The following is an 18,152-nucleotide window of genomic DNA, read 5'->3' as shown; positions in this document are numbered from 1 at the left end:
CAGGAGCGAAAGATAATTCCAGCAAGACGAGATAAACACACAGAAGATCATAAATATTTCAAGCAGTCCGGGGGCGGGGGGAATGCCAGGAATGTAGGCCACAACTCTACACTAGGTGAAGTCAGCGTTTGTTCCCGACAAACACCCCTCCCAACTGCCTCTCCTTTAAACTCCATCCCCAGGTGTGCCTTGTGAAGGGAATCTAGGCACTTTCCTTCTTGGTAAGCCACGCAACCCCCGTTGCTCTCTTCTGCGTTCTTCTCTTTGCTCCCTAGGATGAGCAGCTGGTGGGCCTTGGTCTTCATCTGAATTCCCCCTCTCCCTTCTTCTACCTCTCCCCTGCTCTGCCCAGCATGGCTTTGCCCTTCCCCCGTTTCCTCCACAGCCAATAGAGGCATTCTCCCGCTGTCTGTCAGCTGTTCGTCTTCCATCTCAGAGTCAGACTCCAATGGGGTGACAGGGCAAACCCTGTGATGGGCAAACCCAAACCGTCGGATTAGTTGGTGGTTTTGGTCTATGGTGCAAAGCTAGCGAAACGAATCTGTGATTCCACAGACTGTGATTTACACTGAATACATGGTCAGTTTGTGAGAAGAGGAATGGCCTTTCCTGGCCCAATGAAAATGTAATGATTGCGATGACAACAACGTGAGCACTTTTAAGAGCTTTGATCCAACACTATAACTTAGCCTTTGCTGATTTGGATGCCCCCTTTGTATGTCAGGATCAATTCTTCAATTCCCCAGCCAGCATATTGCTGGTAATTTTTTTATACACCTTTGGAGACCATCTACTTCCTTATCATCTTCATCACCTTTAAATGCCTTCCTCCATTAAAGAAGGCAAGTTAGTCTGTAGCCAGCATGCTCAGATGTAGAGCTGCCATTGTTTTAAAATAATATTTTTTTTTTTTTTTTTTAAAAAACGGAACACACCAGGTTCTGGTGAATGAAGAGCTGTTGCCTAGTTAACTGGAAGAACATTTTTAAAAGCCAATCAGAAAGTAATTTAAAAGTGCTTAGTTGATTTGCAATCTTACTTCTGACCCAATGAATACGTACATTCCAGAGGTGAAATTCAGCAGGTTCTGACAAGTTCTGGAGAACCAGTGGCGGAAATTTTAAGTAGTTCAGAGAACCGGTAAATACCACCTCTGACTGGCTCTGCCCCATCTATTCTCTGGCTCCCAAGTCCGAGCTGATTGGGAGGGAATGGAGATTTTGCAGTATCCTTCCCCTGCCACGCCCACCAAGCCACACCCACAGAACCAATAGTAAAAGATTTTGAATCCCACCACTGGTACATTCTATCCAATCGAACCCCTTCCAGTTTCTGTTGTGTTGCACCAATCAAACCATCATGTTCCGTGACGCTCTTCGTTGCGTTTCCCCCCCCTAAAAATAATAATAAAAATAGAGCTAATATCATCTTTAAAAAACACATATTTCCAGGACTTTGACGTTGGAAAAACCTATAAAAAGAAGGTGACTTTGATCAACGCCTTCTATAGTATCAACTACTGCAAGCTGGATGGCGTCAGCGAACATCTGAAAGATTTTTTCACCGTGCTGTAAGTCAATATGCGTTAGCCATTTAACCAGGATTTGTGGGTTGTATGACTACTTGGGCATTCTGGAAACGTGTGAGGGAGAAAGAAGGCTCTCTGTGAAATAATAGCCCATTTCCCCAAAAATAGGACCTCCCCGGATAATAAGCCCAATTGAGCTTTTGAGCGCATGCGCTAAAATAAGCCCTTCCTGAAAATATTGCAATAGAGCAGCAGCCATGAGGTGACCCGGTTCGCCCCTCCTGCACCTCAAAAATAATAAGGCCTCCCCGAAAATAAGACGAAGCACTTATTTCAGGGGTCAAAAGAAAATAAGACTCTGTCTTATTTTCGGGGAAACACGGTAATAAGAGGGCTGTCAATATGCCAACATTTTAACTTTTTGATAAGTTAAGAACTATTAGAAATGTATGTTGAAATTGGTAATTGCTTTGCTAGAATAAGAAGAGCAACAAAGATGATTAGGAGACTGGAGGCTAAAATGTATAAAGAACGGTTGCAGGAACTGGGCCTGTCTAGTTGAATGAAAAGAAGGACCAGGGGAGACATGATAGCAGTCTTCCAATATTTGAGGGGTTGACACAAAGAAGAGGGAGTCAAGCTATTCTCCAAAGCACCTGGAGGCAGGACAAGAAGCAATGGGTGGAAACTAATCAAGGAGAGAAGCAACCTGAAAATAAGGAGAAATTTCCTGATAGTGAGGGCAATTAACCAGCGAAACAACTTGCCTCCAGGAGCAAGTTGGATGTTTTAAAGAAGAGATTGCACAGCTGTGCACCTGTGTGAAATGGTATAAGGTTTCCTGCTTGAGGAGGGGGTTGGACTAGAAGACCTCCAAGGTCCCCTCCCAACTTGGTTATTTTGTTATGTACGGGGGAATAGTTGTGAACTCTAGGCATTCTTCATCATGCAGGGAGTAAAAAGCGAAAGGGATGCCTCACTGTAACTCCTCACCATACACACTGAATGAGTAGCGTCTTTCTGATCGGAAGTAAAATTGGTTTTCAACTCTGTGAATGTCCGACCAGCAACGAATACGTCATATGGGGAAAGATGGGTTTTTTTTCCTTTCATTAGAAATTCTGCCGTGATCCAATTCTCTCTTTCCTTTTCCCTCGCAGCTTTGATCCTCCAGGCCCAATGTCTTCAGGGATGTCTTGTGAAGTTGGGGTGACCTTTAAACCTATGGTAGGTGTCGTGGCCCTCCAGTGGCCTGCGGAGCTGGCAGCAGATTCGGACAGTGAGGAGGTTGGGGAGGAACATGGGCCAGTCCTGGAGTCTGGGGAAGGCTCTGAGGAGGGCTCTTCGTCGGAGGCAGAGAGGGGGCCAGGGCCCTCTGACAGTTATCAGCTGCCTTTGGACATCAGTGAGGCAGAGGAACAGCTGGAGCTTGTTCCCAGTGTGCGCATGCGCAGAGTTGTCAGACGAAGGGAACAGCTAAAGAACAGGGGTCAACTTGGGAGTAAGGCCAGAGGAAATAAAGGAGGAGCAACAGGGGAGTGGAGTTTGCAGGAGACCATTAGTTCGCTTCATTGCTCAACTCTCCGAGACACCTGGCCAAGTTCTGCAGAGATCGGCCTGGCAGCTCTCCAAGCCAGATAAGGTCTGTGACCGTAAATCCTCCTTTGAAAGACTTTGCTGGATGTGAATGAGCAGAATTCACAGTCAATGAATAAAAGGGGTTTTTGTCGGGACCAGGAGCTTGTTTCACGCTCTTGGGAAGCCTCGATCAGAACAGTAGGGGACACATCCACTCCGCCTGATTAAATGGGTGATTTCGCAGTAGCCGAGAGGATTGAAGGACGAATCACGCTTGGCTGACAAGGCAATGAAGCCACGAATCTCCACTGCTGGGCTACCACCCTGGCCTTTACAGTCAAGATTTTATTAAAAAGCTGCTTGGTGGGAAAAAGGAGACAGCCAAGAGGAAGCCTATTCATTTTGTTCCAGTGTTGCTTACTTTCTTTAACTCCAGTTTTTCTGGAGCAGAAAAACAGGCTCCAACCTCCGTTTTAACCACTGGGGAGAAAAAAAATGATTTCAAACAAAATTTAGCCTCTTAGCGGAAAGGACTACGGCAGGATTGTTCCCCGGCGTTTCTGTTTCAAACCGTGGCAAAGATCCCAAGAGTTTCTCTCCGGTTGATGAGCTACCAGTGATTGCTTTTCAGCCAAGGGTTTTATTCGTTCTTGAGGACTAGGGCAATTTGATAACAACTTTCAAGGGGTGGCAGCCTAGGTTCCCGTTGGTGCCATAAATGCCAATTTTAACTTTGAAGAAGCATTTCTCAGTGCTATATTTCAGCCAGTTCCAGATAGTCCTCGACTTACAGCCATTCATTTAGTGACGGAAGTTACAACAGCATTGGAAAAATTGGGATGTATGACCGTTTGTCACACTTAATGACCATTGCAGCATCCCCATGCTCGCGTGATCAAAGATTCAGATACCTGTGCAACTGGCATGTAATTTATGACGATTGCATCTCTCTCTCTCTCTCTCTCTCTCTCTCTCTCTCTCTCTCTCTCTCTCTCTCTCCCTCCCTCCCTCCCTCCCTCCCTCCCTCCCTCCCTCCCTCTCTCTCTCTCTCTCTTAATGCAGCTTAGAACTGTGTTGGCTTTTTTAGCAGCTGCAGCACACGGCTGGCTCACATTTTAAAAAGCCAACACAGTTCTAGGCTGCATCAACAGAGGGATAGAATCAAGATCACGTAAAGTGTTAATACCACTTTATAAGGCCTTGGTAAGGCCACACTTGGAATATTTGCATTCAGTTTTGGTCGCCACGATGTAAAAAAGATGTGGAGACTCTAGAAAGAGTGCAGAGAAGAGCAACAAAGAGGATTAGGGGACTGGAGGCTAAAACATAGGAAGAACGGTTGCAGGAACTGGGTAGGTCTAGTTTAATGAAAAGAAGGACTAGGGGAGACAAGATAGCATTGTTCCAATATCTCGGGTTGCCACAAAGAAGAGGGAGTCAAGCTATTCTCCAAGGCACCTGAGGCAGGACAAGAAGCGATGGGTGGACACTAATCAAGGAGAGAAGCAACTTAGAACTAAGGAGAAATTTCCTGACAGTGAGAACCATTAATCAGTGGAACAGAAGTTGCCTCCAGAAGTTGTGAATGCTCCAACACTGGAAGTTTTTAAGAAGAGATTGGACAACAATTTGTCTGAAATGATGTAGGGTTTCCTGCCTAAGCAGGGGTTTGGACTAGAAGACCTCCACTTATTATTCTAAGTGAGTGTCTCTAGGACTCCAAGATCCCTCTCGCAGTTACTGCTATTGAGCCAGTTCATATTTTGCAACCTTCTGACAAGCTAAGTCAGTGGGAAAGCCAGATTCACTGAACAACTCTGGGACTAACTTAACAACTGCAGGGATTAACTTAATAACCGTGGCAAGGAAGGGCTTATAATGAGGCAAATCTCACTTGACAATTCTCTTTGGACTCCCTTTACACAGGAAGAGAAATTTGGACTCATTTGAGGCTCATAACTCAAGGACTCCCTTTACACAGGAAGAGAAATGATATGCTGTTTGTGAGATGAATTTCTCAGAACCTTCAGATGATTAATGGGCTGATAAAGGTAACCTGCTTGTTTCCTTTCAGATAAACGAAGATCTTGAAGGAGAAGTCACCTTTTTATCCCAAACTGGATCCTTTTCCATTCCCCTGAAGTGTTCAACCAAGAAGTGCGTGGTAAGTCCAGATTTTGCCTTAGGATCAGAAAGGAAAATTCTATCTTGCTTTGGTATACAAGAGCAAATCTGGTAAGTCCAGATTTTGCCTTAGGATCAGAAAGGAAAATTCTATCTTGCTTTGGTATACAAGAGCAAAGAAAAAAAATACATTGGAATTCATTGTTGGGATGTATTTTTATGCAACAAGTAGTATTTAGCCAGTAGATGGCAATGTTTACAAGCGTGGCTCTATGATATATGCTCTATACTTTTTTGCTCTAAACAGTTTCCTGTTTCCTGTTACAGTTATGTAGTTGAGCGGTAAAGCACATGGTGACTGTACTCCCTGTTTGCTTTGTGTGCTGCTGTATATAAACAGAATTTCTAACAAAATATTAGCGGGAAAAGAGGTCTGGGAGAATTCAAATGAAGAGCGGTGTAATAGCATTTCAATAAATAAACCACACACTTTTTTTCTTGAAATAAATCCACCAATCATTTACTCTGTAGCTGGCCCTGTATATTTATAGGAGGCTGCTGTGAAATGACATAAATAATGTAAGGCTACATTGTTTGATTTGAATGGCAAGCATCATGCTAAGTAAATCCACAGATGTTTAAATCCTTTTTCACGCACGAAAGGAAATGCCTTTTTAATATATTTTTTTAAATGAAGGCAAGCGAAAGAATATATGAGTACAGAAATCGGGCAGATGCTTATATATCTCTCAGTGTTACTTTATTTCTTTTGTTAGATTTTTATCCAGCCTGTCCCCCAAGGACTCAGGGGGAGATCCATGCCCCCCGTCTCTCTCTCTCCCAGTTTTTAACCCACAACAACCCTGCGAGGTGGACTGGCCTGTGGTAGAACAACTGGCAGAGTTTGACTCAGCAAACCCATTTGCCTGCTCCACGTCCAGCACCTTAACTATTTCCCCATGGTGTGTGTGTGCATTTGTGTATCTCACACACACATCTGTAGACATTACTTTCCACCCTGATAAAGTACATTATTTTGATCTTATTTTTTTCAGCTGTCCCTAGATAAAGAGCTCATAGATTTCGGCATGCACGTGGTCGGGGAGACCATTTCACGCACCATCACCCTGATGAACGATGGCGCCCTGGGGACACAGTTCCGGTTCCGAAAATTAGGTGACACCGAGGCTTCGTGCACAGTTCCAATGCCTTCCACCGAGAAGCCGGTAAATCTGCATTAACTCCTTCCGTTCATCAGTCAATCTAAAAATAGCCAGTTAATAGTCCTTTTTTTCCCTCTCTGCCCCACCCTGAAAGGACCAGTTTCAAGGTCCTTTTGGCCCGCCTAGGAGCTATTTCCAAAGAGTTAGTCATTGCAACTTTGTTCCAACTAAATAAAGCTATCTTTAATTTCATATTTTGAGTAGAGTAGAGATAGAGATAGATAGATAGGATGATAGAATAGAATAATAATAGAAGAGAAGAGAATAAAATAGAAGAGAATAAAATAGAATAGAGAATAGAATAGAGAATAAAATAGAATACAGAAGAGAAGAGAATAAAATAGAATAGAGAATAGAGAAGGTTGCCACGATATAGAAAAGATGTGGAGACTCTAGAAAGAGTGCAGAGAAGAGCAACAAAGAAGATTAGGGGACCGGAGACTAAAACATACGAAGAACCGTTGCAGAAACTGGGTATGTCTAGTTTAATGAAAAGAAGGACTAGGGGAGACATGATAGCAGTCTTCCATTATTTCAAGGGCTGCCCCAAAGAAGATGGAGTCAAGCTATTCTCCAAAGCACCAGGAGAAGAAGCAACGGATGGAAACTAATCAAGGAGAGAAGCAACTTAGGAGAAATTTCCTGACAGTTAGAACAATTAATCAGTGGAACAGAAGTTGCCTCCAGAAGTTGTGAATGCCCCAACACTGGAAGTCTTTAAGAAGATGTTGGATAGCCATTTGTCTGAAACGGTATAGGGTTGGACTAGAAGACCTCCAAGGTCCCTTCCAACTCTGCTATTGCATAAATTGTATAATAGAATAAAATATAAAAGAATAATACAATACAGAATAGAATAAAATAGAATAGAATAGGAGAATAGAATAGAGAACAGAATAAAATAGAATAGAATAGAGAATACAATAAAATAGAATAGAATATATAATAAAATAAATAGAATAGAATATAGATCAGAATAGAATAGAATAGAGCAGAATTCTGTATTATTTACCCCATCTCCTTTTTTGCCGCGTGCCATTTCCTAACCACTTGACAAACGTCAACAAGATAAGGAGATATTTTGGAATGTGGTCCTTTTTTGGGGGGGGGCGACCCCCCAAAAATGTCCATTCTGCCATGCGAAACCTTTGGCTGATGCTCACTTCCAGCATCCGTCTCCTGTCATAGCAACGGGAAGTGAAATCCTCCCTGGAGGTGCACAGCCTCAAACCTTGAGGTTCCATCTGGAGAAAAATACTTGGAATGGACTGTTTTCAAGGAAGCCACTTGTCCTTCCCATATTTAGGTCTCCATTGCGGCCGGTGAATTATTCAGCATGGAGAAAAGCAGCCCCAACGCAGGAGCTGACGCCGTGTCTCTGTCCCACTCGGAAGAAGCTATCCAAAGCGTTGCCCCGCTGGAGAAACTGCGTAGCGATGCCACCATGACCACCACAAATGGTAAAGGGCAGTGGTGCAATTCAATTTTTTTTACTACTGGTTCTGTGGGCATGGCTTGGTGGGTGTAGTGTGGTTGGTGGGTGTGGCAGGGGGAGGATACTGCAAAATCTCCATTCCCTCCCCACTCCAGGGGAAGGATACTGCAAAATCCCCAATCCCTCCCCACTCCAGGGGAAGGATACTGCAAAATCCCCATTCCCTCCCCACTCCACGGGAAGGATACTGCAAAATCCCCATTCCCTCCCCACTCCAGGGGAAGGATACTGCAAAATCTCCATTCCCTCCCCACTCCAGGGGAAGGATACTGCAAAATCCCAATTCCCTCCCCACTCCAGGGGAAGGATACTGTGAAATCTCCATTCCCTCCCCACTCCAGGGGAAGGATACTGCAAAATCCCCATTCCCTCCCACTCCAGGGGAAGGATACTGCAAAATCCCCATTCCCTCCCCACTCCAGGGGAAGGATACTGCAAAATCCACATTCCCTCCCACTCCAGGGGAAGGATACTGCAAAATCCCCATTCCCTCCCCACTCCAGGGGAAGGATACTGCAAAATCCCCATTCCCTCCCACTCCAGGGGAAGGATACTGCAAAATCTCCATTCCCTCCCCACTCCAGGGGAAGGATACTGTGAAATCTCCATTCCCTCCCACTCCAGGGGAAGGATACTGCAAAATCCCCATTCCCTCCCACTCCAGGGGAAGGATACTGCAAAATCTCCATTCTCCTGTGCGCTGCTTGGGGAATCCAAGCATGGGTTAACTTTGTCCATTAGCCTAGAGACTGAGTTATGCAAATTAGATGACCACGCCTCCTCTGCCTGGAATATCCAGTTTTTTAACTCAGTCCAGCCTGAAGAGACGCAATTCCAAATCTCTCTAGACTAATAGATAAGGTAATTACATGTTTGGACTCCTCTAAGCCTGGATTTAATTTAATTTGATTTAATTTACTTTGATTGGATTGAAACCTTTGGGATAAATAACGAGGCGTGCATTCGGCAGCCAGCTCGAGCCGCTCGTCACGTGGATTTGCCGGCAAGCTCCTCTCGGCAGGAAAATGCCGTTGACTCTCCCGGCTAAATTAGAGGCTGGTTCGCCGCCTTTCTAGCCGCATCGTTGCGCCCTGGGGTCGGTTCGCCGCTCCGCGCCGCTTTTTTCCCGGGAGCGATCCACTTTGCGAAGTGGGATCTTTCTCCCGAAGACATTGCCTTCGTGCCTGGCGATTGAGGCTGGCTCCGCTTTTGTTTCAGAGCGCTGTAGCCCAGGCGTAGTTTAAATCTCCCGCTTAAATGTCGGGCGCCATTTTGGCTTGGGTTTTTTTGCCGCGTTTTTGCAAAGGGGAAGGAAGGCGGGGCCTCCTTTCCCGCCCAATTACTGACGCTACGTCAACTGCTCTCTCCTATTTCTCGCACTTGCCTGGTTCGCTCGGCTAGAGATACATCGTTGCAGCTGCTTCTTAGTACTGCTACTTGCCTTCGTTAAGGTCTTTTGTGAGGAGATTGAGCTTTTCGTTTTCATTCGAATTTAGTATGGCAGAATCCACTAATTCTGGAGGTATTGTAAACACCACCAATGTGGCCCGCTCGGAATCCGAGGCTGATGTTCCCTCCAGGGTGGGTAGGGCCGCAACCAGGGCCTCCACCCATGCTTCCCGGGCCTCTTCAGCAGCCCCGGACAGGGTCCAAAGGCGCAGGGACAGAACCAGGGCACCATCTAGAGCTCCCAGGGTGGCCAATCCTTCGCCTCCGGTGCTAACCCCTCAGGGTCCCACACCGCGTTCCCCCCCGGTTTCACCTGGCAATCGAGGCTGGTCTCCGGACCTCCCCTTACCACAGGCCCCAACTTCCGAGGAGGGAGACTTAGAAGGCCAGTCTTTCCCAGATTTGCCAGCACAGGGCGTGGCTTCAGCCCAGCCCATGGCCGGGCCTTCTGCAACCTTCACGCCCACGGCTGCAGGCCTCAGGCCTCCGGAGGGCCAGGAAATGGGCCTTCACCCAGATTTTTACCAAATGATATCTGATGCCATTTCGAGGGGGGTGGATGCAGAGTTACAGCGTAGATCCAACACCCCCAGGGCCTCGTTAGCGCCTAGGGAGGCTTCCACTTCCCAGGCCCAGCCCTCCTCACCTTTACCCTCTGAATATAGTGAGGAATCTGCCTTGATGGAGGAAGGTGAGGTGTTAGATATTGAATTATCCGATGATGAGGGCATTCCAGTGGACCAACCCTCCTCAGGATTATTTCGCCCAACCTTGTTTAAGTCTTTATTATTTAAGGCCAAGGCTACCACTAACATGGGCGGTTCCACCACCCAGGATAGCACCGCTGTAGGATTGGATGCCACGGAGCGCCTGTTTGCAGAGCATGTTTCGGAACAGGAAGCTATTCCCTTTCCCAAGCTCTTTAGCGATGTTATTCAGAAACAGTGGGCGCAGCCCACTGCTGTGGCCCCCCCTAGCAATGGGGACAAGAAATTATACATTTCCACTCCGGAATTGGAAAAGATTCTCCAATTTCCTTCTGTGGATGCTCCCATTGCGGCCCTGGCCTCCCCTGCACTCATTCCTTCGGAGATTTCTGAGGGATTGAAGGCTGAGGACCGCAAGGCCGAAATGGTCATACGTAAGACACATCAAGCAGCGGCCTGGGCCTTACGTGCCGCCTCTGCGGCGTCTTTCTTTAACCGTACATCTTTGGTCTGGCTCAGGCAACTACAGGCTAGGCTTGCCCCTGAAGACATGAGACTTCACCAGGACGTCACAAAATTGATGGCGGCTCTGGAATATTCTGCGGATGCCACTCTTAACGCAGCCAAGTTCGCTTCCCGAGCCGTAGTTTCTAATGTAGCTTCTCGTCGCCTGTTGTGGCTTCGCCATTGGCAGGCAGACGTACGTTCCAAATGGCGTTTGGCTTCCACGCCCTTCAAGGGTGAGGCCCTGTTTGGTTCCGTTCTTGATCCTATTCTTATCGAGACTAGGGACAAGCGTAAAGTCCTTCCTTCTGCCACCAGACGCAATGATAGGAGGCAGCAACCATATAATAGACGCCAGAACTTCAGGGCTGGGGACTCGGGATTCACTACCACTCCTTACGTTCCCCAATACAACCGAGGTAATCAAGTTCAGGATAGGGGCCAGGACCGCTTCGGTTCTAGGGATAGGAATCACCAGCAGTCCCAAACACAGGCTCAGTCTAGGCGGCCCTTTCGAGGGGGCGGTAACCGGTCCTTTCGCAGGTACCGGTGACTCCCAAGGGGAGGGGGCCATAGGCGCTCGGCTTCTGGCCTACGCTCATCAATGGGCGGAGACCACATCCGACGCCTGGGCCCTTCAAGTAGTGAGGCAGGGCCTCACTCTGGAGTTTCTGTCCCTCCCACCAAGACGCTTCATCCGTTGCCCGGTACCCAGGTGTCAAGAAAAAAGGCGCCTAATGAACAAAGAGATTCAACACCTCCTGTCCATCGAGGCTATAGAGCAGGTTCCAAAAGGGCAGGAGGGGCTAGGATTTTATTCAATCTTATTCCTAGTTCCCAAAAGCTCAGGAGGATGGCGGGCCATCCTGGATTTAAAGCGGCTCAATCTCTTCATAAAATACCAAAAATTCAAGATGCAGTCCCTCAGAAGCATCTTAGCATCCATACGCCGCGGCGACCTGATGACATCGGTCGACATAAAGGAAGCATACCTCCATGTTCCGATACATCAGGCCCACAGGAGGTTTCTACGCTTCCACTATGCAGGCCGTCATTTTCAATATCGGGCCTTGCCTTTTGGCCTATCATCGGCCCCTCGCACGTTTACCAAGCTCCTCGCAGTTGTGGCAGCTTCGCTTCGCACAGTGCCCATACGGGTCAACTGTTATCTAGACGACATCCTGCTTCTGTCTTCGACGCGTGCCCAGGCGGTAAGGGACTTGGAAGTCACAATGGACACTCTGCGCCGCCACGGGTTTGTCCTGAACCTCGCCAAGAGCCACCTACGACCAACCACGTCGTTGCTCCACCTGGGCACGATCATCAACTCCAGGACGTGCGAAGTGTTCCTGTCCCAGGACAGACGGCAGAGCATCTGCGCGCTGGTGAGTCGAATATCATCTCAAAGACTCATTCCCTTGGCCACCCTTTCCCAGTTACTCGGGAAGATGATATCGTGCATCCCCTGGGCCCGATTGCACTCTCGCCCTCTCCAGTGGTTCCTGCTCCCCTTCCAGAGAGCTCACACAAGCCACACCCAGATCAAGGTGCGTCTACCACCCAAGCCACTCCGATCCCTCCGGTGGTGGGCTTCTTCCAAACTCCTCAGGGGGAGCCCGTTCAAGGAGCCGGATCGCATCCAGGTGACAACAGATGCCAGTCTGTATGGGTAGGGAGCCCATGTACTGGATCGGGTAGCACAGGGCCGATGGTCCAGCCAGGAAATCAACAACAGCATCAACTGGCTGGAACTACGAGCCATCCGGCTGGCTCTACTGGAGTTCAGGGATATTGTGTCACACAAACACATTCTAGTTCTGACGGACAATGTAGCCTCCAAGGCCCACGTAAATCGCCAGGGGGGCACCCGCTCCAAGGCCCTGATGCTGGAGGCAGAGAAGTTGCATCACTGGGCGGAGGCCAGACTGCTGTCACTGAAGGCGGAGCACATTTCGGGCGACTCCAACACGCAGACGGATTGGTTGAGCCGAGCAACGGTCAACCAAGCGGAACGGCAGCTGCATCCCTCCCTCTTCCGGGAGCTAACTCACCGGTTCGGCACACCGCAGGTGGACCTTTTTGCCCAGCCTTGCAATGCTCAGACAGCCAGATATTACACCCGGTTCCGGACTCAGGGGGCGGAGGGCACGGATGCTCTACGCAGTCCCTGGCCGCCCGGCCTACTGTACGCTTTTCCGCCACTACCGATTCTTCCTCTGGTCATCCAGAAAATAATTTCGGAACAGGCGGAAGTTCTCCTAGTGGCGCCAATGTGGCCTCGACGTCCCTGGTACGCCGACCTCGTCCACCTGTCCATCAGCCGCCCTTGGCGCATCCCGGACAATCAGATCCAGCTCAACCAGGGGGCTCTCATTCATCCGAATCCTCAGCTCTTGCAGTTAGCTGTGTGGCACGTGAGCGGGTTAAGCTGACCAGTCTTCATTTCTCCAGCACTGTCATCGACACCATTCAGGCGGCCCGCAGACCTTCCACTACTCGTATTTACGAAGCCACGTGGCAGGCTTTCTGCAGGTGGTGCCGTCGCAATACCATCGTTCCGACCAGAGCATCAGTTCCCCAGGTCCTCGATTTTTTACAATCAGGCCTAGAGAAGGGATTGGCACCGAACACTCTACGCCGTCAGGTCGCCACTCTGTCCACAGTCCTTAGTGGCGGTCGGGCCCGGTCGCTAACGCAACACGCGCGGGTCAAGGCCTTTCTGAAAGGCGCCTCCAACATCCGGCCTCCAACTGTCCACCGCTATCCCACCTGGGATCTTCCGTTGGTACTCAGGGCGCTTACTTCATCGCCTTTTGAGCCCATCCGCTCCATCAGCCTATGACTACTCACGCTCAAAACAGCATTCCTGGTGGCCATTACTTCTGCCAGGAGAGTTTCGGAACTGGCCGCTCTCTCAGTTCGGTCTGATCTATGCATATTCCATTCCAACAGAGTGGTTCTCCGTTTGGATCCATCTTTCCTGCCCAAAGTCAATACCTTGTTTCACAGGGCGCAGGAGCTTGTCCTCCCGGACTTTTGCCCGCATCCTTCTCATCCGCAGGAGCGACAGTGGCATCTTCTGGATGTTCGGAGGACCCTTCGTCGCTATGTGAAGCGCACGGCTGTATTCCGCAGGACAGAGGCACTCTTCGTCTCATTCCAACCTTCTTCCATGGGACAGAAAGTTTCCCCCAACACCATCGGACGTTGGTTAAAAGCCTGCATCGCACTAGCTTATGACTCTCAATCCCGGCCGGTTCCCAGACGCATTACTCCTCACTCCACCAGGAGCGCAGCGACAACAGCGGCCTGGTCCACTCAGGCCTCGGTTGAGGATATTTGCAGAGCAGCCACTTGGGCGTCGCCATCTCCATTCATTCGGCACTACAAAGTGGACTCTTACGCTTCGGCTGAGGCATCCTTTGGGCGGCGTGTGCTACAACAGGTACTCGCCTCCTCTGCGGGTCCTGACCAGCCTACTTCCCGCCCTTAGGTCTACTGCTCTGGCATGTCCCATGCTTGGATTCCCCAAGCAGCGCACAGGAGAACGACCGTTGACTTACCTGAACGATCCTTCTATGTGCGCTGCGAGGGGAATCCAATCCCGCCCGATGATTGGGCTGGTCCGGGTCTTCTCCTCGTGATTCTTGACTTTTGACTACCTTATTCTGGACGTGACTTTATACTGGACGTGACTTAATGATACCTTCCGACTGCCGTCGTGACTGACTTTGACTTACTTCTCCAACGGCTGTCCTTCGTGCAAAACTGAATATTCCAGGCAGAGGAGGCGTGGTCATCTAATTTGCATAACTCAGTCTCTAGGCTAATGGACAAAGTTAACCCATGCTTGGATTCCCCTCACAGCGCACATAGAAGGACCGTTCAGGTAAGTCAACGGTCGTTCCCTCCCCACTCCAGGGGAAGGATACTGCAAAATCCCCATTCCCTCCCACTCCAGGGGAAAGATACTGCAAAATCCCCATTCCCTCCCCACTCCAGGGGAAGGATACTGCAAAATCCCCATTCCCTCCCCACTCCAGGGGAAGGATACTGCAAAATCCCCATTCCCTCCCCACTCCAGGGGAAGGATACTGCAAAATCCTCATTCCCTCCCCACTCCAGGGGAAGGATACTGCAAAATCCCCATTCCCTCCCCACTCCAGGGGAAGGATACTGCAAAATCCCCATTCCCTCCCCACTCCAGGGGAAGGATACTGCAAAATCCCCATTCCCTCCCCACTCCAGGGGAAGGATACTGCAAAATCCCCATTCCCTCCCCACTCCAGGGGAAGGATACTGTGAAATCTCCATTCCCACCCCACTCCAGGGGAAGGATACTGCAAAATCTCTATTCCCACCCCACTCGGGTGCCAGCCAGAGGTGGCATTTGCCGGTTCTCTGAGCTACTCAAAATTTCCGCTACCGGTTCTCCAGAACTTGTTAGAACCTGCTGTATTTCACCCCTGGTACAGGGCTTGCTTTCCTTTGTTCGCAAATGTGGTGGTTAAAGCATCAGGCTAGAGAGCCAAAGGTCCCGAGTTCCAGTCCTACCTTAGGCACGAAGCCAGTTGGCTAACCTTGGGCCAATCACTCTTTTGTCTCAGTTCTGGGATGGAGGCAATTGGCAAAGCATTTCTGAAAAGCCTTGCCAAGGAAATTGCAGGGATTTCTCTGGGCACTTGCCAGAAGTCATAACTGACTCACACAGACACACAAGCATACAAACACACAACTGGGGTTAACACAGGGGTGAGGCGCATTAAGCAAAGCCTTTTACCAGTCAGGGACTAGAGGCTGAAACATACGAAGAACAGTTTGAAGAAATTGGGTTTGTCTAGTCCAGGGGTCAGCAACCTTAAACACTCAAAAAACCACAAAGGTCTTAACCGGAAGCCCCCCGTTCAATTCTGAAGCTGACCGGAAGTCCAGTTCCCCCCACCATAGAGTCTTCTCCTAGCTCGGCGTCCTTTTTCCTCTACCTGCCCTAACTGAAAGCCCTATCCATTGTGGAGCCCACCGGCAATAGGGAGCTGCAGCAGAGGGATGAAAGAGCCACATGCGGCTCCAGAGCCACACAGGTTGCCGGCCCCTGGTCTAATCTAGTGAAAAGAAGGACTAAGAATGACATGAGATTAGAGTGTTCCGATGTTTGAGGGGCTGCCACAAAGAAGAGGGGAGGTCAACTTTTCAGACATGCGAACTTCAACTTCCAGCTTGGCTGGCTGGGGAATTCTGGGAGTTGAAGTCCACAGCTGTTAAAAGTTGCCAACGTTGGCACATCCCGATCCTGTATATGAATTTTCTCCTGGGTTTGATTTTCCCCCCCCCCTCCCAAACAATCCTGGCAATCAATTTTAAGAGGCAGAAATATGTGCCTACAACACCTTCCAGTCAGAAATTAAAATCCCAGGGCATTTGTTACCCTGAAATTAAAAAAACAAATACCACCCACAAACTTTTTATCTTGCTCGGTCCATTTTGCTCTGACCTAGGCCTCCCAAGATCACGCCTCGTCCCGATAAAACCTCTTTTATTTAGTTTAAAGGGAAATCCTCTCCAGCAAAAATCCCGTCAAACAGTCTTTCATGAGTATTCACAATTACAGACCTTCATCGGGCTTTATGGAGATTTGCCAGGCCAATATCTTCCAAATGCCAAGCTGTAGCAGCAATTACTTGGCAAGAAGTCAGGAACAGATCTTCACCCTAACGAAGTAAACTAATTATCTCCTGCAAACTCCCCTCCCCTTCGCTCTTCTTTATTCCCTATGGAAGGAGCCATTCACCGTCCTCCTGTGCCTTATTCCCGAGTCGGCCCTTGTTCCTTAGCTGTTCTCTTCCTCTGGCAACTTTCCACATGCGCACACTGGGAACAGGCTCCAGCTGTTCTTCTGCCTCACTGATGTCTGACTCCGAAGGCAGGTGATAACTGTCAGACGGCGCTGGCCCCCTCTCTGCCTCCCACACAGAGCCCTCATCAGAGCCCTCCCCAGACTCCAGGACTGGCTCATCTCCCTCCCCAACCTCCTCACTGTCTGAATCTGCCGCCACCTCTGCCCGGCCGCCGGTGGGCCACAACACATTTGTGGTTTTTTTGTAAACCCAAAGGCCTAAGACACAGACATGAAAAATCAACTAAGATTGTTTCCTGGCAACTCTCTCTCTCTCTCTTCCCCACAAACACACACAAACACAAACCCTCTTTAATCTCTCAGGATTTTTATTCCAACATTCCACTGAATTTTGTCCTCAATCTTTGCTCTCCAAATCCCCCCATCTTTCAAAAGGGAGCAGCACACAACCAGTTTATTTTTGCGCTGGGTAATTTTTGTCAGCAGAATGACGCTGAGATAAGAATTAATTTTTCCCCCTTCCCCCTCTTCAGCATTTTCCGGAAAAGTGTTTTATTTTTTTGTTCTCTACATACAATTATAGGTATACTTTCACATCGTTATTATTCTTTTTTGCATTCATCATTCTTATACATTTGTCATTCCATTTACAGGGTTATAATATAGCAGTTGGGTTTCTTTGTTTAGCATCCCTCCCCTGTTTTGACACCACCTTTTTCCCCCGTTCTTTTCTCCCTCCCTCCCTTCTCTACTTCCTTCCTCTCTCCTTTCCCTTCCTTCTTTCCTTATCTCTCCCCTACTCCTCTCTTCCTCTTCCCCTTTCTGCCCTCTCTCATTCTCCCTTCCATCTTCCTCTCCTCACCTCTATCTTCCTTCTCTCCTCTGCCTCTCATCTCCTCTCCTCCTCTCCTCCTTTCTCTCCCTCCCTTCCTTCTCTCCTTTCTTCCTTCCTCTCTCCTTTCCCTTCCTTCTTCCCTTTCCTCTCCCCTACTCCTCTCTTCCTCTTTCCCTTCCTACCCTCTCTCCTTTTCCCTTCCATCTTCCTCTCCTCACATCTATCTTCCTTCTCTCCTCTGCCTCTCATCTCCTCTCCTCCTCTCTTCCTTTCTCTCCCTCCCTTCCTTCTCTCCTTTCTTCCTTCCTCTCTCCTTTCCCTTCCTTCTTCCCTTTCCTCTCCCCTACTCCTCTCTTCCTCTTTCCCTTCCTACCCTCTCTCCTTTTCCCTTCCATTTTCCTCTCCTCACCTCTATCTTCCTTCTCTCCTCTGCCTCTCATCTCCTCTCCTCCTCTCTTCCTTTCTCTCCCTCCCTTCCTTCTCTCCTTTCTTCCTTCCTCTCTCCTTTCCCTTCCTTCTTCCCTTTCCTCTCCCCTACTCCTCTCTTCCTCTTTCCCTTCCTACCCTCTCTCCTTTTCCCTTCCATTTTCCTCTCCTCACCTCTATCTTCCTTCTCTCCTCTGCCTCTCATCTCCTCTCCTCCTCTCTTCCTTTCTCTCCCTCCCTTCCTTCTCTCCTTTCTTCCTTCCTCTCTCCTTTCCCTTCCTTCTTCCCTTTCCTCTCCCCTACTCCTCTCTTCCTCTTTCCCTTCCTACCCTCTCTCCTTTTCCCTTCCATTTTCCTCTCCTCACCTCTATCTTCCTTCTCTCCTCTGCCTCTCATCTCCTCTCCTCCTTTCTCTCCCTCCCTCCCTTC

The 18,152-nt window shown here is 48.9% G+C and overlaps 1 protein-coding gene across 2 annotated transcripts in view; it reads left to right on the top strand.

The window, feature by feature from the left end:
• The window catches only part of CFAP74 (cilia and flagella associated protein 74), an 89,441-nt gene that overhangs the window by 20,101 nt on the left and 51,188 nt on the right, over nucleotides 1–18,152 (top strand). For both annotated transcript variants that reach the window (XM_081954878.1, XM_081954877.1), the window contains exons 14-18: nucleotides 1,452–1,570; nucleotides 2,689–2,755; nucleotides 5,181–5,270; nucleotides 6,286–6,456; nucleotides 7,760–7,913. In XM_081954878.1, coding sequence (XP_081811004.1) covers nucleotides 1,452–1,570; nucleotides 2,689–2,755; nucleotides 5,181–5,270; nucleotides 6,286–6,456; nucleotides 7,760–7,913 — 601 coding nt within the window. The remainder of the gene's footprint in view (nucleotides 1–1,451; nucleotides 1,571–2,688; nucleotides 2,756–5,180; nucleotides 5,271–6,285; nucleotides 6,457–7,759; nucleotides 7,914–18,152) is intronic.

Source organism: Natrix helvetica (genome assembly GCF_964273705.1).
Source record: "Natrix helvetica genome assembly, chromosome: 5".
Taxonomy (NCBI): Eukaryota; Metazoa; Chordata; class Lepidosauria; order Squamata; family Natricidae; genus Natrix; species Natrix helvetica.
This window is presented reverse-complemented; position numbering and strand designations above follow the sequence as displayed.